At 43.4% G+C, this 24902-nt stretch overlaps 1 protein-coding gene across 5 annotated transcripts in view; it reads right to left on the bottom strand.

Annotated features, from left to right (window-relative positions):
- Positions 1–24902, bottom strand: part of NAV2 (neuron navigator 2) — a 531973-nt gene that overhangs the window by 254774 nt on the left and 252297 nt on the right. For 2 of the 5 annotated variants that reach the window (XM_053388952.1, XM_053388959.1), the window contains exon 1: positions 510–1711. The exons of 1 other annotated variant lie outside the window; for it this stretch is intronic. In XM_053388952.1, coding sequence (XP_053244927.1) covers positions 510–767 — 258 coding nt within the window. In that variant the 5' untranslated portion in view covers positions 768–1711. Of the gene's footprint in view, positions 1–509; positions 1714–24902 lie in introns of those variants that run through there. 2 more of the 5 variants (XM_053389004.1, XM_053389014.1) reach the window with 2 other exon arrangements.

The following is a 24902-nucleotide window of genomic DNA, read 5'->3' as shown; positions in this document are numbered from 1 at the left end:
CATGACTGCTACACACACACACAGACACACACACACACCACTCCCACAAGCTCAGCAACATAAAGCAGAATGATGCTCAGCTACACACAGCAGTGCAATCACAACAAGAAACCTCCGCAAGCAGCAAACCCTTGTGTTACCAGTATGATGCACAAACACACCCACTGCAACCTGTACCACAACAAACTGGAATCGTATATACTGGCATCGCAAACAAAGCACACACGCCACTACTGACAGCCCTGCTTTAGTGAAATATTCAGGACACCACAGGTAAGAAGCTACCCACCACAACTAAGAAACATTATAAGAATATCTATGAACATCCAATTCCCCCTTTGACTATAATATATCTGCAAAAATATGATTTCCTGGCCAATATATGCAACCACCAGGAATATAATACACATACATCCCATCAGCATCGCAACACAATCTGCTCAACAGATTTCCATAAAACACAGTACACACACCCATGCTGTTACCACGCTAACACCATTTTTGCTGACCTGTGTGTCAAAGCCATTTTCCATGGAGCTGCTCTTCTTGGGTAGGAAGCCATCTCCTGCATTCTCATGACCATTGTGTGACTTGAGAGGGATCTGGCTGGAATAGGATGACTTGTTCACCTCCACCTTGCTCCCAAACTTCAGGTAGCAGGGTTGTGGGATGGTCCTTGCTGCTGGAACATGAACAATAGGAGTAGCACTGTGGACAGGTTTAGGTAGTCCGGATTTCATTTTGGAGGCTACCAGGATGGCTGGCATTTTTTCTCTTTCAGCTTTTTTAACACGTTTCTGTCAGTAACAGCAACAGGACCAGCAACAAGCAGCAGCCAGGGAACCAGGTTAGAGGCAGATTTTGCAAGCTGGTGATGCTGAATCACACACACACATACAAAATGAGCAGAGAGTGGGGGGATAAAGGGGGGGTTCCCCACTTTAAAGCCCGAACTAGCTCTGACAGGTGTCTCAGCCTTCCACCTGTTTCCTCTTTTCCCTTTTTGCTGTTGATCTTTATTCTCAACCAGTGTCCTCCTTCCGCCTTGTCCTCTTCTGCTGCTGTTTAACTTGCTGATTCCTCCTCGGTAGCTGATTCCTGTAATTTTCTTTCTTGGAGACGAGAGGCTCTTATTTCATTATCTTTTCACTGGAAATGGGAAAGTGAAGCAGTCTTTTGGAATTAAAGAAAGAAAGAAAAAACCTGCTGCAGCATATGCTTCTTGGGCTGCCTGCCGTGTGTGTGTGTGTGTGTGTGTGTGTGTGACCACGCTAGAGAACAAGCACAGGAAGGATTTCCAGGCTTAAGATGTCTTTCTTCAGTCTTAGCCAAGAAGCAGATGTAGTTCAGTATGTTAACAGCCGATGCCCTTGGATACGAGCCTTAGAGAATCCAAGCTCTTTAATCTTAATATCTGTGAACAGGACCAACGATGCCGGAGCAGAGGGAGAAACGTCCATGGATGACATTTAAATCATAAAACGGCTGGTGGCAAAGCGATTTCTCAGTGCTGCTGCTGCTGCAAGCCTAGAAGGAGAATTTCCCCTGTCAAAGCTGCGGGAAAAGCAGCTTCCACCTCATTTTTAAGCCTCAGCAGTGAAACAGGTTTCAGAGCTGAATGGCTAATAAGAGGCTGAGCTATGGTGTGAAAGAGTGAGAGCGAGCGAGCGAGCGAGAGAGAGCGGATGTGTGTGAGTAAAGGCTGCCTGCTGTGGACTACGCCAAAGAAGGCTACCCAGATTAGCAAGAGCGGGAGAAGGTTGCAATCTGACAGTACAGTAAAAACAGTGCGAGCCTCCTGATTGGTCCTCCCAACTCAAATCAGAAACAAAATATCTCTGCAAAAGAGGAGTGGCTTCAACTCAAGTGACTGGCAGGAAACTCTTTCCCCTCCGCTCTAGTACAAAGCACATTCTGTAGCAGCTCTGCGGCAACACGGTGGGTCTCTGGGCTAAATGTAAAGGATGTACAGGAGGAGTGGGGAAGGCGGGGGGGGGGGGCGAGGCGAGGCGAGGCGAAAATTCCTAACCATCTATGCTGCTGTTTTGTGTCTTGTGTTTTTTTAAAAAAATGGAAGGCCCTTTCAAAGAAAAACACATGAGGGTGAATCACAATTCCGTTTTTACGGACTACTCATTCAGGGAAACTCCCACTGAAAATGCCAACAAAAATGTGGGTGAATAAAGGCTGAGTTATTTAACCCAATCCAGTCGGAGCTGGGAATGCGCAGGGGCTTTGCACAGGTGGTTGTAGACCATCTAACCTGTTCTATCTCTCTCTCCCCTCCCCCTTCTCCCCAGAGAAGCCAGTATTCCTCGGGAGCAAAAAGCTTATTTGCACATTACGCTTCTGATGTGTGGCTCTAAAACATTCCACACACATGTGCTTAGCTGCATAATAATTGCACACGTAACAAACACATCAGCAAAACTGCATGTGCTTTACAGCTACATCTTCTGGGGGCAAGGACTGGGCACAGCTCACCTGTACACAGCTGTGCAATGTGTGCAGGGTTAGACCAATTGATGAGGAATAGCTATATAGCAACAAAGGCAGGATGCCAGGTGCTGCGGAAGGAAGATAGCTGCCAACCTCATGCAAACTCATTGTTGCTGAAAACATTACATTAGCGTAGCTGGACTTTGGTCTGACCCAATAAGCATTTTTGACCCTCTTAATATGTGACCTAAATGACTTTAATGCCAAAGGTCACCTGGCAGCTTCAGAAAGGAGTGAAAACCAATGGGGTCACTTAAAGACAATGTCCAAATAATGTTCTGGACTAGTTTTGCGATAACAATGTTTGTTTGTTTTTAAAACACACGGCACTCCCCTGTTGGCTCTCATGGGTTAATTTTTGGAACACCATGAGGCATAGTCACCCTGCTGTTATTTTTGTGACCTACTTATCCCAGGGTGAAATAGAGATCAGTGGAAAGTATTCATTTGTTTCTTTCCTTATTACTTAACAGTATTTATCGGCTATCCTATAACAGACTACTTAGGATGGGACACAAGAAATGTGTGTGTGTGTGTGTGTGTGTGTGTGTGTGTGTGTATGTGTGTGTGTGTGTGTGTGTGTGTGTGTGTGTGTGTGTGTGTATACACATATACGTATACATATACAGTGGTACCTCAGGCTAAGAATTTAATTTGTTCTGGAGGTCTGTTCTGAACCTGAAACTGTTCTTAACCTGAAGCACCGCTTTAGCTAATGGGGCCTCCTGCTGCTGCCGGGCCGCCGGAGCACGATTTCTGTTCTCATCCTGAAGCAAAGTTCTTAACCTGAGATAATATTTCTGGGTTAACGGAGTCTGTAACCTGAAGCATATGTAATCCGAGGTACCACTATATGTGTGTGTGTGTGTGTGTGTGTGTGTGTGTGTGTGTACACACACACATATACACGTGCACACACACACTAAGCCAGTGGTGTGGCATGCCACACTGGTGTGGCAGGAGGGGATGGCAAATGCGGCACGAACATTCAAGGACAATCAAATTAACACTTAAACATTTCAGTGTAGTGTAGTGTGGTGTGGTGTGGTGTAGTGTAGTGTAGTGTAATGTAGTGTAGTGTAGTGTAGTACCGTGTCAAAATATTTATTTTTATTTGCAGAATATGGATAGATATCTTTTCAAAATGAGAGCAAGAGCATCAACTAGAACAATCCTAGTTGTGATCCAGAATTGCTGTTCAAACAGCATGTTGGAGAAGACTCGTATATAATTATATTTGGGGAGTAATTTGTGTTCCTATATAGCTGCGTTGTTTTATACTTTCTGGATGTCTCATGATCACATTATAAAGTAGTCGTATTGTATGTTATAAATCAAGCACTGATTGGAGCTGTTTCTTTTTGTTTTTCAATGTATTTCTTGTCAACAAAAAAATTGGTGTGGCGCAAACAAATTTTAATTATGAAAGTGTGGCCCAGCGAGGAAAGTTTGAGAACCGCTGCACTAAGCAAACAGCAATAAAAGTATAAAGCAGCATTAAAAATAATCAAGATAAATGTGCATGCCAATGAATGGTACAGCCTCCTCCCCCTCTCCCCCAAACCCCCGCATACACATTTCAGAATTGCTGTGGCTTTTTCATTATTTAAAACAGGGCTGGGTATACTTTTCTAGCCTGCAGAGAATGTCCCTTTGCTTCCAGGGGCTGCATGCCAGTGGTGGGTGGGCACAGAGGCAAGAGTGGGAAAAGCAATGGATGCAAGCAGATCCCACTGGATTAGGCCAATGGCCCACCAGATCCAGCATCCTTTTCTCACAGTGGTCACCCAGATGCCTATGAGAAACCCACAAGCAGGATTCAAGCACAAGAGCACTCTCCCCTCCTGTGGTTTCCAGCAACTGGTATTCAGAAGCACTACTGCCTATGATTTCTCCCAACCAGTCTTCCCATGCTCCCTCTCTCCCATTTGCTGTGGAATGGGATTCCACTTTCTTCAGCAAGTGAGAAGGGAGGATAAAGGGATTGAGGGCAAAGAAGGCCAGGAGAAACCAGGGCTGCATTGACTCTCCCTGCCAGGCAGGTGTTGATTTTTTATAATTGAAGTATTTATAGACCACCCTTTCATATGAAATATCACAAGACGGTATGCAACCTGATTGGGGTGTTAGGAGAGGGGTAGTACCTTGAGAGGGGGACACACTATGTTGCTTCTGGGGTAGTTTGTCCACCTTTGGTCCCCACCTTGCACTCAGTTCTCACCTGTGGCTCCCAAAAGCTGTCAGCATGCTACAGCGGCTACACCCCACGAAACATCTTCAACTGACCAGCTAAACCAGGTGAGGGTAGCTGATGGGTCTCAAACCCTCAGTGAGTTAAGGACTTCCCCCTGAATGTGAAGACAGGCTCTGTTGGATTGAATGGATGAGACCAACAGTGGGTCCAACCGTCAGGAAGGCAGCTTCTGCATGTGCCGTAGAGGAAAGTGAGGGGCAGATGGGGCTTGTCAACCTGAAAAGGTAGCCCATCTAGGAGAAGGAAAACTCTGGTGCTAAACCTCTGGTGCTTCGCAGGTTATCTTCAGGAGGTATCCTGAAGGAGTATTTAAGGAGTAAACACTACACAAATCCAGAGTGAAGTCCCCAAGACGGTTGGATGGCACCTTGTATGCCTCCTAGCAAATTGGGAACCTGTGCAGCTCTTTCAGCAGCAGAGTAACATGTTGCCAGAAGCCTACTTCTGTGAGCAGGCTGGCCACTCCATTCTGTACTAGCAGCAACTTCTGGACCAAATACAAGGGATGTCCCACATAAAGTCCAGAGGTTAGCACTGCATGGACCACCATGGTCAGACTATCCTAGTCCAGGAATGGTTGCAGCTGGCAGAAGCTGGTAGAAGGCATTTCTAGCAATAGATGTCACTGGGGCCTCTACTGTCAAAGATGAATCAAATAGCACCCCCAAGCCATGAACCTGCTCCTTCAGAGGGAGTGCAATCCCATCCAGAACAGGCAATTGGCCTATCTTCTGGACATGCACCCATGCCTCCATCTTTCTAGGATTTCAGCTCAATTTGCTGGCACACATCCAGCCCAACACTGCATCCAGGCACTGATCCAGGCCTCACATAAGTCTTTCCTGACTCATATGTAATGGAGAAATAGAGCTGGGTTTAATGAGCATACTGATAACACTTAATGATATATTATACCTCTTCAGGCATTGGGCCCTCACACATTCAGCCAACACCTGTACATGATCTCTCAAGGGTTATAAATGATCTCTGTGATCAGGGAACTTGCAGCTTATCTTATATATTTCCATAGGGAACTATAGTAGATTGACAGGCCTGGCCTGCAACACAGAATGCACCTTTCAACTGGCAATAGAAATTCTGAAAATAGTCCTTAGTTACAGAATGACTTACATAGTTTTCCCTTTATACGGACATTGATTTTTTACATGGCAGGTGTTATTTTATGGTATGTTTTATGAAGGGGTTGTCGTAGCATTGTTGGTGGTCTTTATACTCATCTGAAAAGCCTACAAAACCTGTTTTAGCAGGACAAAAGTAATAAATGTGTTTACAAGGGGAAACAGTGCTTCTATCATACCATTTTCAGCTTTCCACTGTCCATCTCAAGACAACCAGCGAAAAACACCTGAAGGTTCTTGAGAGCCAAGACTTATACTTTCCGTTCATTTGACATGCCCCTGGTTTCTAATCTCAGTTTCCATGCTCACACAGTGGGTTGCCTTGCATTAACGCTAAGTGGGTAATTTTTTAAACAGGAAATGTGTTTTTCCTCTAGTCTCCTTTGTCCACTAATCTCAGATTACAAAGCGCTCATCTCTGTTCTTCCATCTCATTCAGGCAAACCTTCCAATGTTTTCTCTCTTGCCACAGCGTGAAGCACAGCTTTGAGCTGAAAATGATTGTGAACAAAGATTTCAAAGCTTTAATAAACCTGACAAGCCAGTGTCAGATTTTGCCAGATGAAAAGAGAGGTGGTGGTGGGAACCGAGACATGTGTTAAGAGTTACTTCACTATTCCCATTTGTTCTGATACTTTTTTAAAAACATTGATTTTAAAAAAGAAAACACCATAGGGATCTACAGAATACACGATTCCAAAGCAAGGCTAGTTTTTAATCCCACAGCTGTCAATTTACTGACACTTGGTTTACATAATTTTGCAGGAATTCAAGGGACTCCGTATGTGTAGGAATAAGTGTCTGATGACATTTGTGCTAATTCTAGTGTGAAATTATAGGATGGTTTGGTGATAGTCACATAAAGGAGACAAAGTAATGATATGATAATGTAAACAGTGGAAACCGTTGCTAATGAGTGAGAATTGAAGCTAAAGTACATATTGCCCACGTGACAGCCAGTACAAAGTTTCTGCTGCTTAAGAGTGAAAGCATAGCTCTTGGGAGGGATGGAAGAACCTGAGTGATTGTTTTCTTCCTCTTGCACAACCTGAAAACTCCAAATCAATGTGGGATCACAATCAGAAAATGGGTCGTGATACAGAACAAATTAAAGCCATCCAAACAAAACCGCCCAAACAACCTAAGACAGCATCACATGACCAAAGCACAAGCCCTCCACAAGGTCTGAGGGACAGTGGACTGGCCCCCTGCTGAAAAAGTTTGCTGACCCCTGCTACAGTTTACCTCAAAGGATGGGGGACACCCAATGACATTAACATAGTTATCATTGGGCTTGCAAACCTGTAAGCTGTGCTACTGCTGTTGGAACCTTAGGCTTAGATTACTATAAACTCCTCCAGTAAAATGAAATCTCTCCATGTAGAAAGCTGGTAGGTCAGAAGGACAAAAGGCTCCAGTTTAATCTTTTCCCTGATATCTAGTTTTCTATGTGCATGGAACACATGCCCACACGCACACACTATTAAATACAAAATGCAGCTCCAAACTTTCTATATTTATACTCTAGCAGAGATGCTTCACTAGACTGATGTTGCAGCCTTGTCTGTGTAACTTCTTTCAGAAACAAGCGAGATATTGTAGGCTTTTTCTTCTGATTAGGCAGATTACTAACCCTCATCCCTAGGAAAAAGTATGTTTGTTACAGGAAGACCACCGCACACAAACCCCATCCAAGGGGTCTATTTTAAATTGTCATAATGCCCCCCCCCCGCATTCAGTATAACACAGCATTAAAGTTGCATCTCTAAAAACTTCTGACACATGGTCTTTCTGCTTCACTGTGGATCAGATTCTTAAAATTGTACCAGCCATTTTTGGTTGTGTCAGCTTAGTATTTAATTCCTATAATGAACAGAAGAAGAGCCTCTTTGATCAGTCCAATGGCCCATCCCATCCAGCATCCTGTTCTTACAGTGGCCAGCCAAATGCCTGTGGAAAACCCATGGGCAAGATTCATAAGCCATATGTATCAATATTTCATGAAAAGTTAAAATTATCCCCCTCCTAGGCTCATTTCTTGAAAGCATTGTTAGACAATGGTGAGGGCAAAACACAAGAAAATGGCCCACTTTCTGCTATCCATTGTTGTGCCAAAAATTTAGGGCTGAATGAAAATAGTATCCTAAAATACTCAACTCTATTCGCAGGTGGAAAACTTGGAAGAGAATCATTTCATCAAATATTCTTGCTGGGGGAAGAAAATTATTTGAAAAATTCCCAGTGCGCCCCTAGCATTGGTGTTTGAAGCCACAAACACATATCTGCTTGATGTATTTTCCCTCAATCCAGTTAATTTGAAAATAAGCCACAGTTAAGAGGAGGTGTGTACATTTGAGACAGCTCTTGCCTATGCACAGATGATAGTGCATGTGCAGACAACAGCTTCATTGAATAGGGGTTCCAAGGGTTGCAGGCAAAGGGAAGGAAATCAGGCAGTACACATCAGGTGAAAGTGTCCCTTGCCCCCTCTCTGGTGTGCACAGCAACACGCAAACATGACTTGAAACACACTGGGAGGAAATGACCTTGCTCTGTTTTAAGGCAGTAATATGTAGCTGAAATGAAACAACTTTGTTGTTGATACTGGTTAGTGAAGGGTGCCAGATCCTGGGGACCGAGCCCTTTCCATGCCCCAATATGTTTGTGGTGGGGGCTGGGCCTTCCCAATGTCCAAAAAGCATGAAGGTGGAGCACAGTGCGGCTCCAGTGGCCAGCTCCTCCTCCTCTGCCGCAAAGGGGCTGAAGCAACTTCCTCCCACCCTGGTGGCAGTGCCAGGAAAAGGAGGAACCTGTGGCCATTGAAGCTGTGTTTGGCTCTGCCCCCGGCTCCTCCCAACATCAGGACATCATTCACATGATGGTGGCTCCCCCAATCGCCCTCACAAGCTGGTGCCTCTGATGAAGGGAGCTGCATACTTAGAGAGGAAGACTGAGAGGAGTATGCTTGCTTCAGTAATGATTTCAAAATAATATCTCCATAGTTATGTCTGAAATTCTATGTCCTATTTGTAGGTGGTGAAAAATTGCTGAATATTCTCCAGAGATGGGTGGGCTGAAACTTTCCAACACTTCAGAGGAGTCTTGAAATAGAAAAATACGCCCTCCTGAAAAATTCAGGCTAGCTATAGCTGAATATATCAGGAAGGCAATCAAGAGCAGTAGTATCCTTTGAAACAGTTTCCCAGGAGGAATTCCAGAAAGCCCCCAGGAATAGAACAGATACACACCTCCTTGCAGCCAAAGGCAGCAGTCTGACCGTTAACATGTGCTGCTTTTCTTCTGAACTTAATGAGAGACAAACTATGTCTTGGGAGTCCAAATGGAAGCTAATATAAGCCACAATTTTTGCTGACCATTCAGTTACTGGAGAAAACCACCATATACCCTTAGTCCCCTCCCCTGCCCTTCTGCTTTCGTACTTGCAAAGAGACAACATGGTCAAGTGCCTCTGTATCCCAGACTTCCCAAAGGGAATTAGTTTCACCAGACACTTGTAGTCTGCACACTCTCCTTGTCTCCCCATGTGTTTCCTTTTTATAGGATGAGAGAAGATTAAATTCCTTTTAAAAGGATCCAGCATAGCATTTCGCTGGTAGTTTAAGCTTTAATAATTAGCTTCACCTCTTACAGCAGACGTGGTACATAACTACTTTAAGTTAAGTGGTTTTGCTTACTTTATTTTATTACCAGAGTCGGTGGCTGCTGCTATTTGTCAAGGAGAAAGGACATTGTGATGGCAAATCTGCTTTCAACACTTTGGTTAATATAAGAGTAGCTTTACTTTGCTCCCCCCCCACACCTCCACCACCACCCTGGCTGCCCCTGGTTTCTAAGCTGCCATCAATATTTGATCTATCTTGCTCCATTTTTCTGCAAATTCTTGCTGCCTAAAATTAGTCACTTTGTCATTGCCACAATGGCATAACTGTATACTGGTCTAGTTCACATTGCATTGCCAAGTCTCCAAGTCATATGCATTGAACAATACATGCAAAGGACACCTATTGTGACCACAAAGCAGAAACCTAATTAAAAAGCATTGCAGTTCTAGATCTGGACTGTAAGATTAAATGAAGTGCCATGGCTAAAACATTCAAAAGCACAAGCAATTCACACTGCCCACACCACTAGATTGCCTCAGTGATGCTTAAAGCTATATTTCTGAACACATGTAACCTGGATGTTAGTCCCATTGAACTCAGTTGGGCTTACTCTTGGGTAGACATGCCTAGGAATGAGTTACAAGTCTTTACCAGGGCTCACCAGGTGTGAATATGCAAACTTCTTTTAGGACTCAGTTGTGTAGCATGCAAAGTAGTAATGAAAATGAGTCTATTGAGCATGAACAGAGAGCCTCTGCCGTAGCATAATTAATAAGCATGCAATATGTAACCTGAGCTGTAGCACTTATCAAAAAGGAATGATACGCACACCTCTCCGTAGGATTTTTTGTTTTTGTTTTTAAAAAGGCACACAGCACTAATCAACCTGGATTCCTTATGACTGATAGACTTGGTGAAATTAAAGCAGAAGAAATTCTTTTTGGGGGGCGTTTCCCCAATTCACTCTGGAACTAGAGCAGAAATCCAAATAGATGCTAGACTCTTGTTCATGTTGAGTCTCATTTTGGCTCATCTTCAGAAATGGCTGAATTTTAAATAGCATAAATTTTAAAACAAGCACCCTGGATTTAGCCTGGAAATAAACCAGGATCCAGTAAAAGTGTTGTTATGTCCAGGAAGCTGTATCCCTATTTCTGTCTCTGTCAGTAATGTAGCTGCTGCATTCTGTGCTACCTCCACTTTTGAAATGTTTGTCAAAGAAAGCCTGGCATATAGTACACTGCAGAAAGACAACTGGGATGTAACCTGAGCATAAATGACTGTGGCCAGGCTGGTGAAAGTTGCTTCATGCTGCTAAAGTTACTAGGTTCATTCTTAAAAGAAAGGATTCTAGTAGTCTCCAGACTCCAAAATGGATTCTTTTAGGGAAGTAAAATCCTTTCCTGACAAGTGAAACACACCTCCCAGCACAGACAGACCATTTATCAACCACATCTTCAACTTAGCAGGTTTTAGTTTCATTTGTCCTCATCACGTCCATTAACAACTACAGACACTGGTTTGACACATCCCTTGCTTTGCCTGAATTACATGAAAAGGAGAAAGACAGTTGGGTGTCATTGCAATCAACAGCCTAAGTGACACCACTCAGCAGTTTGCCATAGGTTCTGAGAAGAATGGAGAACAGAGTAGGGCCCATTGGCATTGCCATGGACCGCACTGCCATGGATCAGGGCGGCTGTGTTCCAACACCACTTTCTGAAAACAGGCGTCCAAGCAGAAGCAGAACTAATGGAGCAAAGTGTGCCCAGTTCCCCCTTTGAAAAGCCACCCTGAAAGGATACCATGGCTGATGGCACTGAAAACTGCTGGGAGTTCCAAGAGAAATAGCAGGGTGACACTCAGTAAGAGCTGTTTGACAGTGGAACAGTCTCCCTCGGGAGGCTGGGGACTCTTCTTCTTTGGAGATTTTTAAGCAGAGGTTGGATGGCCATCTGTCATGGATGCTTTAGCTGAGATTCCTGCATTGCAGGGGGTTGGACTAAAGGACCCTTGGGGTCCCTCCCAACTCTACTATTCTATGATTTTATAATTCTATGATTCCTCCTGTCCTTCTCCTGGCATATGCCATCCATCTAGTACAAGCAAAGCAGTTCCTGTGCCAAAACCAAGTCAAAAACCAACATGAAATGGATTTATATCGAGGAAACCAATGTTATGTGCTCCTGATGTTGTTGGACTACAGCTCCTATAATCCCTGACCATGAGCCATGGTGGCTGGGGCTGATGGAGTACAGCAACACCTGCAGAGCACTGTATTGGCTATCCCTGATTTAAACAGTGTCACCCAAGAGTGCATGGAGCTATATAACAACCAGCTGCTTAAGCTGATTGCCAAAAAGGGGTATAACTATTGCAATGGACCAATAGTTGGAATGATCCAAGGCAACCTTTTTTTCAGAAGCAATCTCATGACTGCTGTTTTCAAGCAGTGGAGGAGCCACTTACTTAGCACTACTACAGGATGTGGGATTTGCAAAGGTCAAGCCAAGCATGTTCAAAATAGGAAACTGCCTTATGCCAAGTTGGGTCCATCCAGCTTGTTATTGTCAATATGGACTAGAAGCAGCTCCCCAGGGTCTCAGGCAGGGGTCTTTCCCAGCCCCACCTTGAGACATCAGATATTGAACCTGGAACCTTTTGCAGGCAAGGAGGATGCCCAAGCACTGAGGTTCATCCCTTTCCCAAACTGTACACAAACTGCATTCATTTTTCTCAATGGAGTCAGAACATTCGCAGAAACCATAATGAAGTTATTGCTGGTACCTCTGTTTTGTGTGCACTGCTGGTTATCTGAGACGAGCCATTCCCAGAACCGTGTGGAGAGCAATCAGTGAGGCTGGTGACAGCTTGTTTTAGGCACAAGATGCTCTTTAATAGGAAGTTATTAAACAGAAACAGCTGTGTTGATTTCAGCTCCATTCAAAACACAAGGAAGGGAAAACAATCAAAGTCTGACTAATAAAAAGCACACAATGTACGGAGACATGTGAGGGTGTTTTTTTATATATAAAAGAAAACCACCCCCCATTTTACAATTAGGAGTAGATTGACCTTTTACCTACATTCTGGTACATCTGGAAAAGATCCACTGCCTTGTCTTCCTGGAAGCCAACCCAGAATGGTCCTGCCAGCTGGCTTGAGAGTGGTGCCCATCTGCACTTGTCCAGAATCCCTGTCAGACCTCCAGGCCTTTTACTAGCATATGGCGTTAGTCCCCTAGTGGGTAAAATGAGGTAAATCTAGAGGGCAATTTCTGATATTTCACTCATTTCTTGTTTTGAGGGGGTTTTGTAATCATGCTGCCAATGAGTTATCCAGGACTGTGTACCAGGTTCTTGATGCCCTCTCATTCTCACAGCTTCTAATGAGATATTTCAGAATGATTTCTATTTCTTCAGCAGATGGCAAACCAAGGCTGAAAGATAGAGCCTGGCACAATGCCACTCAGCAACTCTGGCTAAGATTTTATTTGAGCAGAGGTCTCCTCAACTATCTACTGGCACTGTGAGAAACATCCTGCAAGGATCTTGAGGCTTGCATATTTCCTCTTCCCTCCAAGCTTTCCTCATTAGAGGCAAACAAAAGTTTGCCACTTTGTCTGTGTTTGTCCCGAAAACCAGGACTATAGATAACCATCTGATCCTGCTTTCTACGCTTAGTTTGTGGGGAAGGTGCAAAGTATAGTTTGCTGGTTTGGATGTGATGGCAAGCTATGGACCTATTCAGGTCAGGTATAATTAAATTCTACTTGTGCAGGGGATGTACCATTCCTGAACTTCATGGGTTCATGAGAAGGTTTGAATGGGGCTGCAGTCTTCTCTGTGACTGGGAATCTTGAAGGGCTTCTTAAATATCTTGAACCAGGAAATGATAAGTGGGTTGCGGGGGACACACAAAACTTCTTAAAGCTTCATTTTCTTAGAACAGAGGTGAGAAATCTCAGCCTGGGGGCCAAATGTGGCCCTCCAGGTCTTTCTATCCAGTTCTCTGAATGACCCCCCGGCTAGACTCCAAGTGCTTGTGCCTGGCTGGAATATGTCCTGGAACTCTGATAATGCTTCTTGTTTGCAGGGATGGAGGTTAGAGAGGGGTGTGAGAGTATTCGCAGAAAATAGCCTACTCTACAAAGGTACAATTAACATTCCTTGCTCTACTCACATTTGCCCCTGGTCCTGCCCACCACTGGCATGTGGCCCTCAGAGCAGAATTCAGCCCTCAGACTGCAAAAGGTTCTACCCCACTGTCTGTTGCATCTGTACCAAACCAGTGATACCTATACTACACATGGCCTGGATAAAGAGAAATAAAGAAAGGACATTCCCAAGGTTGAGGAGACTAAAATATTGCTCAGCACCTGGCCACTTATCCAGCAGGGTATTCTTGAGATGAAATACCGTATTTTTCGCTCTATAGCACGCACCCGACCATAACACGCACATAGTTTTTAGAGGAGGAAAACAAGAAAAAAATATTCTAAACGAAACAGCGGGTGTATGATTTTTGTGGTTCATGCTGTGGCCACAGACATGTGATCTGATGGTGAGTTTGGGGTAGCCCAATACAAAAATCCTGAGGATCCATGTGGATCCATGCTTTGTAACCATGTTTTTGCACCACTGCGGCCCCAGGCAACAGTGGGTGTGTGATTTTTTTGGTGCAAGCTGTAGCCATGGACATGCTATGTGATCTGATGGTGAATTTGGGGTGACCCAGTGCAAAAATCCTGAGGATCCATGTGGACCCATGCTTTGTAACCATGTTTTAAGTTGGGAGGGAAGGAAAAGCACTCAAGGGACAAGGAACACGCGTGGGGTGGGTGGAGAAGGATGCTGTTAATAATGCAGAAGAGGGGTATAAGAGGAGAAGGCTCCTCTCCTCTCCCGCTTTGCTCCTTTAAAGCAAGCAGGCTCTCTGTCCCTCTCTCCTCCCCACTCAGCGGGTCTTCTCTCGCTTTGCTATTTCAAAGCAAGCCACGGAGGAGGGAAGGAAGGGGAACCATGGATCCTCTGCTCACGACGGCAGCAGATCCCCCCGCCATCCATAGGCATTCGCTCCATAACACGCACAGACATTTCCCCTTACTTTCTAGGAGGAAAAAAGTGAGTGTTATGGTGCAAAAAATACGGTAGGTTACTAGCACAATACTAGTAACCCTTGGTGATGACTTGTCCTTAAGGAAACAGAGGCAATCACACTCCAAATGGCTTGGAAAAGTTCCTTCAGTAAACCAGACTACCCACTATACAGAATACTGTATACCCTGCAGAGTGGCATGCGGGGAGGGGGGGTGGCATTTCACTATTCTTTTTTTTTTAAAAAGCAAGCATTCATTTCTAAAGGAGAGCAAACTTAGCCATTAATATAACCTGCATCATGGACCATAGTGTTGCCAAGCGCCACACTTACAGGTTTAGTTTACATTGTATTTAGCATCTTACATGAATTTGCCCATTGCTGAATTCTCTGGAAAACCTAATAATAATTTATTTATTTATTTATTTAGACCCCGCCCATCTGGCTGGGTTTCCCCAGCCACTCTGGGCAGCTCCCAACAGAATATTAAAAACATGATAAAACATCAAACATTGAAAACTTCCCTGAACAGGGAACATTTAGAAAACATTTAGAAAACACCAGAGACCCCAAGCGACTATGATAATGAGCCAAGCGCTTGAGCCCTGGAAACCCTCAGGATAAGGTCAACTCTGACAGATTAAAGTTGCGAAAATGTAGCTTCTGCTTCTACTACCACAGATCTCGCTGAGATGGGGGACTGAGGCTGAAGTGTAGTGCTTTGCCTAATGCTACTCAGGAAGATGGTGGTATACGCATCATCATTCTCCATCATTCTTTTTCTGGATTTTCTCAGCTTCTCCCTTGGTTTGGTGCTTCAGAAAAGACCTGATAGCAATGGCCAAGTTCATGCCCCTGAAGTTCAGCAAGGTGGTGCTTGAGTGCCTATCTAATCTCAGCTTGGGAAGGAGTTGGGCTTGGGCTCACTAGAGTGAATGCAGGATTCAGATAGGACTCCCAACTTTCATCTCCCACCTTCCATGGACCAGACAGGCCTGGACAGAGCCATTTGGTCTCCATGCCTGAGACTCTCTATCCTGGATTTAGGGTAAGTGAAAACAGCTTCCCAAAACCCTCTACCCTAGATGCAGGAAGTGAAATTGGAAACGGTATTTTGTCAAATATTCTTAGAGGGGAAGGCAGCTGGGGACAAAAGAGCAGAGGAGAAATTGTCAGAAAATTGCATTCTAAGAAATTTCAGCTCCATTAATGTTGAGGTGCACCATGAACAGGAGCAACATAGATGGTAATGTTTGTCCCCCCCCCACCCCATTGATGACTGCACATAAAGGGTTTTGGGAAGATAATTAAGGAGTTTTGACTTCTTTCTATCCATATAAGCATGGATGCTTATTTTTCACTATGTAGTCAATTATAACATTATCACACGACCATTTTAATCTCCTTGTGTTAATTCTCCCCACAAGCTCATCAGCAGATAAGCAGTTCATCTGACTACACCTTTAGTTTATACTGAAAAGTTATCTCTCACAAGCGAGTGATAAAAATGTTTCCGATTGACAAACTGCCTACCTCAAACACAACGCAGAAAGAAACAGGTTGTACGTTTGCCTTCGTGACATTTGTATTCCCTTTAAAACAGAGTTATGGCTAAGAAAACGAGAACAGCAATAAAGGGGAAAAGGTTGGAGGCAACGCACAGGGCACAGCCATCACAATGTCACTTCAGCTTTCTCTTTCACTGTGCTGAGCAAGCATTTCCAAATCAAAAGAGTAATTAACATTCTGTAGAAAAATCAGAGCACTGGCAAATACCAAAGCTTTAACCTTGCATTAGTAAAGATCAATGTGAAAACAGGACTTTAAGCCCACTTGCTGTTCTATTGTATTGGGAACTGAGGGAGCGAACTGTGTGGCATCTACAAAACCATGTTGCAAACTCTGGTGGAGTCCTGAAAAGCACATCCTGAAGGCAAGGCTATTGGACACGTGGGAGCTTGACAATGGAACTTTTGCACCAGCAAAATACTTTCTGGGAAATCTACCAGCCCAGACTTCCTTTGTTCCCTTTCGGGCTGATCTGATGTGTAGATGCTCATCTCGTCTTGATGGATGCAACAACGGTCAGATCCTGTTAGGTCAAGAAGGGAAGGTACTTCATCTCTGGGAAAGGAACTCTACCTCAGTTCTGTTGTCATTTGTTCTGAGCCAGACTCTGGGGTGACCATGGAAATCTGGGACTTAGATATGAAGAGGTGATCTTTCTTGAAAAGCTGGATTAACTTGGAGTGGGGTGTACAGTAGACCAAGCCTTGCACTCAGAGTTCCTCGCTGAGGGCTTAGAGATCTAATCATCTTCACAGAATGTTTTGGGGGACTGGAGAGTGAGTATGAAGCAGTACTGTACATGGAAGATAGCACACAACAGCATGTGATTCCTGGTGGCATGACCACTACCTGGGAAGTACAACTAAGAAGTGAAGTTTTGGGGAAAGCCAGATTAACAGCTGTTTTGATATGCCCTTGCCTAACCCATCAAAATCATTTTTTTGGAAACCCTTACATTGTATAGCTAGGTTTTATCTTGTACTAAGTGCTGTAATGTGAGTTCTGGTTATGTTACTGACAAGGATCCTTCTGTGTCATTTGAGTCACAGCCCTTTCTCCCTTGCATTCACTGTTAAATATTGGCCAGGGAGGGGGCTGTTCAGTGACAATAGTTACAAACATCTGAGCAAACGCTGAATATTTCATCCTGTCTTTCTCTCCAGCATGTGTCTGCTATTGCTTCTCTTTGCAATCTTGCATGGGAGTCACCAGCCCATCAGGGTGCATACAAACACACACACACACACACACAGGCATAGCCAGGGGGCAAGGAGGGGCAGCTGCCCCCACCAAATCAAGTAAATCAATACAAAATATTTAACTAACTGAGGTTAGTCTGCCCCCTCCCAATAAATCATTTCAGTTTTAAAAAATCAAAGACAGCTAAGAACCTGTTTTAGCTGTTTTACTAATTTATTGTTTGGTTAACATCTTGTACAAGAATGCTGGGCATGCTCAATATATTTTAAATGGGAACAGGGATAGGTAGATAGACAGGTATGCAAACACAAAGTGGAGTCAACCAGGGAATTGTTACTATACTAGCTTATGGAACAAAAAGTAGCAGCATGAGGGCATTTCAGTGTTTGGGCATAGCACCACACACTTAAAGCAAGTAAGTATACACGCTTCCTGGGGTTAGCGTTTGTTATTAGCCCAAACAAAGACAGAAAAATACGCCTCGCCCTGCATCTACCTTTTATAGTAACTGGTAGTTCCTCCTACAAGAACCTGCTTGTCCTGTTTCCTCCCCACCCCGACTCCCCCTCCCAAAAAATCTCAGGTTGACAAAGGATATTCATCTAGCTAGGCAGTTTATCAAAGCAGCAAAAGCACTAAGCCTTTCTTTTAACAGCTGTCAAATCAACGTCCTAGAATGTAGTTCCAGATCACCGGAGGCTTTTTCTTTTTTTTTTTAAGGGACAAATATCAACATAGTTAAAGGCTTGAGCTCATTTTCTTCAAACTGACACTAATCCCCCCATGCCATGCTGACCTGCGTGGCCAGTAAGGAGGGAATCCCCTTACTTAAGGATGTCTGGCAGGCAAGGAAGGGTCAGAGGGATGTCACACTTCTCTGGTCATGCCCTGTGCAGTAATTTTCATCTTCATGAGCTCAAGATGATACAAACAACAAAGTTGTTCAAGCTGCTTCAAGGGCTCTGGAGCTAATCCTCAGTATAGCATCCTAAAAATAACCCCACTATAGCTTTAGGAATGGTGGCATTTCAAAAATTAATTATGTGTGTTTCTGCAAAGAAGAGCTATGTTTTCTAAGCATTTTCTAGTTTTAACCCGGATTTTGTTTTATTCATCACACAAAAGCTGGGATATACAGCAGGCCTTGGACCTTTGAGGCTAGGCTAAACGCTTCTTCCTCTCATGCTAGTTTTCAGCATGAACACATATTGTAACATGGGCAGCATTTAAATAGCATAGTCCGGGAAAAGGTTTGTTTCTTTGTTTATTTTATTAATTGTATGCCTTTACACAATTTATAAGCTACTTTTCTCCATAATGTGGTTTCCAACACCATAAAACCAGAACAATTTTAAAAACCAGAATCCAAGTAAAATCAATAGACAGCAGCAGCAGAATACAAATACTCCTGGCCTCCAGTGCAGACTTAGCCAGATCCCTCAAAAGCCTGGGAGAATATATATGTTTTAAGCAGGTGATAGAAGCCCATGAAATATGTAGCCATCCATGCATCAAGGGGGAGGGAATTCAAGAATTGGGGTGCATTTATCCAGGGGTGCAGCTATTCAGAGGGCCATTTCCCTACAGAGTAAGAAACACAAAGGATGCCCCTATTCTCATAACGCTACAATTCACAGAATTCCCTGGGAAGAGCAATTGTTTGTTAAACCACTATGGGAACTGTAGGTCTGTGGGGAGAGCTCTTAACTCTCAAAACTTTATCAAACTTCCCAGGATTCTTTGGGGGTTCCCAGGATTCTTTGGGGGAAGCTATGACTGTTTAAAGTGATTTGATATTCCTTTAAATGTACAATGCAAGTGGGGGCAGAATCTAAGGCCAGCCGATCCTAGTGAGCTACTGTGCTCCAAAATTGAGTCCCAGGTATTGCTGTTGATTTTCAAATAGCACATGGGTCATGAAGACTGCGCGCTATTTTGGTCTGCCAACGGATTATTCAAATGCAGCCACCTTATGCCAAGTCAGAACACTCATCTATCTCACTTAGTGTTGTCTACAGCAGAGATTGGCATCAAATCTGCAGGGTTTCAGGCAGGAGTTTTTCCAAACCTCTGCCTGGAGGTGCTGGAGATTGAACCTAGGATCTTCTGCTTTAAAAGCATGTTCTCTATCACCAAACTACAGTCTCTTCCTATATACTAAGGGAAGCCAGGGATATTCTATGCAGCTTGTGTCATATCAGGTTCTGCATGGTGTGCTCTCACTTGAAAGCATTCTAGAGTAAAAAAATTGATAACAATACTGGAACCAAATAAAGTAATATTTGTATATGATCACCACAAATCTGTGTATCAGCAGAGAGGCTTGTGCTTTGCTCCTGATAAATCCTCAGAGCTAGTGTATAAACAAAGGCAACTGGATACCCCCAAAGGCTGCTATGCAAAACGAGGTGGTGGCAGTTATGCAAACAACCCTATTAATATATCTAATCCACACAAACACAGAGCAGGAAAAAGGGGGTGGAGAACTGAAGCCTGCCAAGTGGAAAGAGACCGAAGTCATTAGGGAGAAAAAATATGGCCCAGCTTCTGAGAGGGTGCTATAGCCAATAAAAAGTAAAAACAAATGTATAAAAGCTATATAAAACAGCTTTAACAGCTGCCTCTTTTCATGTGGAAATATGCCTTGATGGGGTGCTTTGTGTTTAAAGGAGTCACAGGCAAACAGGGGGTGGGGGTGGGGGAATGAAAAAAAAAGAGAAAACATCATAAAAGTAGCACTTGTGAGGCCACGAAAAACAAATGGAAATTGTTGTTTGTTTTTCCTTTAACCCCTTTGTATTTTCAGTCCCTGCCTCAAAAAACAGGGCAATAGGAAAGGTCAAGTTTGAAATGTCATCAGGCAATCCACCCAGTCGCCTGCTTCAAAACAAGGTTTAATGAATATATGCGCTCCCTCCCTCTCCCTCTTCTCCTCTCTCAACACACCAACAAGTATCAGTCAAACTGAGGACAGCCCTTTCAAATGATGTCTGAAGCTGCATGTGTCATAGAGCTGTGTGCAAGAGCAGATAACTGAAGGAAACAAAAAAATTAATCTGGGACTATAATGAGCAAGAAGGCAAATGTGGCAGCAAAGGGCAATGGCTGATTAGTGAAAAACCAGCCCCGGGAAACAAGGATTCCACCAGGCGTCAAAGCTATCTTTCCTGCTAGCAGAAGCTAAGTAACAGAACAATGAGCACAGGAAAGCCAGCTCCAGGAAGGCCCATATTAAGAATTGCACAGTATCCCAGAGAGGCATTCTGCTTTGATTTCCAACATGATGTAGAGTTTGTGATGCTTTATGTTCTCAAGGGTACAAACAAGACTCCATAGCGTTTGATTAAAATGTAACCAAGAGAGCTCCGAGACCCAACCTGATGAGCAACTTAATACAAACCTAGTTTAGGGACGGCAACACCTCCCAAAGCAAGTGTGATAAGAGTACAGGCTTCATAAAGTTGCCACTGCAAAACAGTCATTCCACTGTGGGCAGAGAGACACTAGCAAGAGGGACCACTTGAGGAAAAGTGTTGTATACTATAAATACACAAAAAGAAGATTAGAGGCAATTATTTAGGACGCCAGTCAGCTTCCCCTGTCAATACATGAACAGATAAAATGGGCATCAAGAGTTCAGAGCCAGTAGTGAATATGATCACTGCAGGAATAATACTTTGTTCTTGCACTACACCTTTCATCAATGGATCTCAAAAGAGTTTTTACAGCATTAAGGCTGCAGTCCTATGCACTGAGAGTGCCTGGGAGCAAACACCACTGAATACAGTGAGACTTTCTTCTGAGTAAACATAAACGGGATCATTTAGTAAGTGATTGAAAACAAAAACCTAAGCATACCTTTCTGGTGTGTGTATCAGAAGTGAGGTTACAGGGAACCAGTCAGAAGGCCTTCTCGGTAGTGGCGCCCACCCTATGGTACGTCCTCCCATCAGATGTCAAGGAAATAAGCTGCTATCCTATTTTTAAAAGACATCTGAAGGCAGCCCTGTTTAGGGAAGTTTTTAATATTTAATGCTGTATTGTTTTTAACACTTGATTGGGAGCTGCCCAGAGTGGCTGGGGAAACTCAGCCAGATGGATGGGGTATAAATAATAAATTATTATTGTTATTATATAACGCATCCTAAAACTTCACAAAACCACAGAATCATGCAATGGAATAGTTTTAATTCAATGGAATACATGCAATTGTGTTTGTCTGATTTCTATCTGGCACATTTGTCTTCTGTTGTTACTTCAAAGAGCTCAGGGTATACTGGGTATTTTGTAACTGCTATTGGCTACAACCAATTACAATATGGCTGAATGAATAAAATATCAGGTGTTTTAATCATATCCTCACAACAACTTTCTGAGGTAGGTAAGACTGAAAGAAAGTGACTGCCGAAGGTCACCAGTGAGTTTCACAACTAAGCTTATTGTAGAAGTGAAGTGTTGCAGGCCAAGTCTGATACAGTGGTACCTCGGGTTACATATGCTTCAGGTTACATACGCTTCAGGTTACAGACTCTGCTAACCCAGAAATAGTGCTTCAGGTTAAGAACTTTGCTTCGGGATGAGAATAGAAACCGTGCTCCGGCAGCGCGGCAACAGCAGGAGGCCCCATTAGCTAAAGTGGTGCTTCAGGTTAAGAACAGTTTCAGGTTAAGTACGGACCTCCGGAACGAATTAAGTACTTAACCCGAGGTACCACTGTACTAGGTATTCTATGCAACATTGTTTCACAGTGACTTGCACTGGTCTATATAGTATCTGTCAACATTGAATAGATAACATGCAATGTTACACAGTATTTGACAGCTCTAGTATGGACAACTATTTCAATTATTGGGGACATTTCTATGTGTATATGGATTGCCCATCACCCTACTTGGTCCACACATATCCTGCATCATAGTTACATATGCAAGTACATCTAACTATGTACAGTTCTGCTTCATAGCCTAGGGCAAGCAACTCTGAGCAAATTTTGTCCGATTGAACCAGGAGCTCTTGACAGAATGTTCTTCTAATTAGTTAAGCAAACTCCAGCATATGAACAATTGAGTTCCCCAACCTGAGAGCATCAGAAAAGCTGACAGCACAGAATTCATATGAGGATAATGTATAACTGGAAAAGAAGTGACAATGGACTTGTGAGGCAAAGGGACTTCAGTAAGTTAAGTCTCCATTTTAAATGCTTACATCTCAGGCTGGATCTTAAATATCCTACAAGTGTAGAAATGAAAGGATAATATCTGTAAGTTCCTAGAAACACCTGAGTGCCAAGCATGGGGTTACCACATCAGCTGTAAGTGCTATAAATTAAGAATGAAAATTCAAAGGCTCTAACACAGCCATTTCCTAATCACTGTTATTATACTTCAGACAGGATATTTTCAGTTGACGAGAGGATTTTATTATCAAAATGCTGGGTGTGTGTAGTGTTATATATATTGAATGTGTAATTGTAAAGACCTTTCACTTCAAAGCATAATTTTAAAAAAATACCCCAAGCTCTCATCACTGTATGAAACAAAGCAGTCCCTCAGTTTTACAGGGACAAAGGAGAAAAGTTCAAAGGATTTATATGTTTTGTCAGAGATGTACTGAAACATCAGCGTTGGAGTTGGGGTTCAGAGTAAGCGTGCCTTGAAACCCCACCCAGGACTCCTAACACTCCTCCTCAAATATTTGTGTTGAGCAGCAGTAGTAGTTAAGCCTTAAAAGGTCTCAGCCACTTTAGCATTTAATAATTATTATTTCTATATGCACTATGATTTTTGTTCTGGGGCAGTCAGCTATTTCAAAGTAATGCCAATAAATATATCCAAATTCTTCCCGCTGGTCATGTTTTGAGGGAGGAGAGAGAGGTGCTTTGACAAGGATCTACCGTATTTGATTCTCATTCTTACCTTTAGCATGGAAAGGGTCAATGCTAGGCAAGCACTCCTCCAGATCATCTTAGAAAGGACACAGTTCTCCAGAGCTTTCTCAGAATATCACCAGAACAAACATGGGCATTGGCCAAACACTCCCCAAGAAAACAAGGGAAAAATAAACGTGGATGGGATGACTCTACCCTACCACCAACCTATCCATGAACATCCAACTTTATCCCATACTTCTGCCAGCTATTATCAAGAAGGCCTCTTTGCCTGTCCCTCCTCCAGTACCTGGTGTGCTGTTATACAAATGCTGGAGGGGGATTTGCTCTCTGTTCCTCTTCACAGATGGAGGAGCAGCAACTCAGTAGGCAGGTGAGAAAGAAGGAACTTTGGGGACCATTTGGGTAAGAAAAAGAGAGTTCATAAGAATGGAAAGGTCTGATTCCACTCCCCCCCCCACCCTACCCCCGGCTTGCTAAAAGCACACCCATTCTAGTGAACATGCATTTGTCCCCACAATAACTCAACACATAGGGAAGCATGATTTATTTTGAATGCAGGAACAAAAGTCTGTGTGATGTAAGCAATGTACATCAGCATGGCTCTTGCTAACTCCAGTTATCTAATTCCAGGAACTTATTCCTGGAATACATAAAAAATAGATAAAAGTGCCCCCAAAATGTTCAGAGTGCATTTGCCACACTCTGTGTCATCACTCATCAAGGATTAAGGGAAAGTCTTCTAGACTGGTGTATGTTGTTTCCAGACAGATGACCCCAAAAGATCTCTGTCTCTCGCTCGCTCCCTTTTAAAGTACTGAATGCTAAGAGTAGCTTCAAATGATACTTTGCTATATAGCAGGGGTGGGGAACTGTGGTTCTCCAGATGTCCTTGATCCATAGTTACTATCATCCCTGACTATTGGCTAAGCTGTCTGGGATTGGTGGGAGTAGTTGGAGGACAGCAACATCTGGAGGGCTACAGTTTCCTCGTCCCTGCTGTATAGAAATTGGTTGAACAGTTCCCCATGCTTCCTGTTCTTCCAATACAACAGAGCCTTTGCTTCTCCCATACCTGTGAGGGCGCCTGCAGATTTCCTTGGGATATGCAAGACTATATTTCAGATGTGACATTGTTATGGAGGAACAGAAGGTGTGAAAAATTGCCATGCTGTTCCTGCACAGGAATGTAACATCTGAAGATGCTCTTTGAAGAATTTCAGGGCCTTTTCCATCCCACGTTAACATTTACTTCTTTGTCCATTTAAGATTACTTATAGGTGGTTCATACATTACTTCCTTTGTATAGTTTCCAGAAGCATGAGTGCCCAGTGCTTTTGAAGTAAGGTGTTGAAATGGACCTCATAGATCTCAACAGATGTCACCTGGAAATCATGAATCTCATTACTGTGGAGGTCCAGTAGGAGCCAAATTTTAAGCTATTCTAACTGAATGGCATCAGAGGAGCAAGAAACTTAAAATAAAGACCTGACTCTGGCTGCCAGGCAGGACATAAGTAGAACAGCTGACTAAGTAGAAAAAGCTAGGACGATGCATACTGGAATTATTGATGCCAAAGGTTTAGTTTCAGTGTCATGAAGTACCTTTGAAGCTCTTGCCAGCTGAAACTAGAT

The sequence above is a fragment of the Podarcis raffonei genome, chromosome 1, assembly GCF_027172205.1.
Source record: "Podarcis raffonei isolate rPodRaf1 chromosome 1, rPodRaf1.pri, whole genome shotgun sequence".
NCBI lineage: Eukaryota > Metazoa > Chordata > Lepidosauria > Squamata > Lacertidae > Podarcis > Podarcis raffonei.
This window is presented reverse-complemented; position numbering and strand designations above follow the sequence as displayed.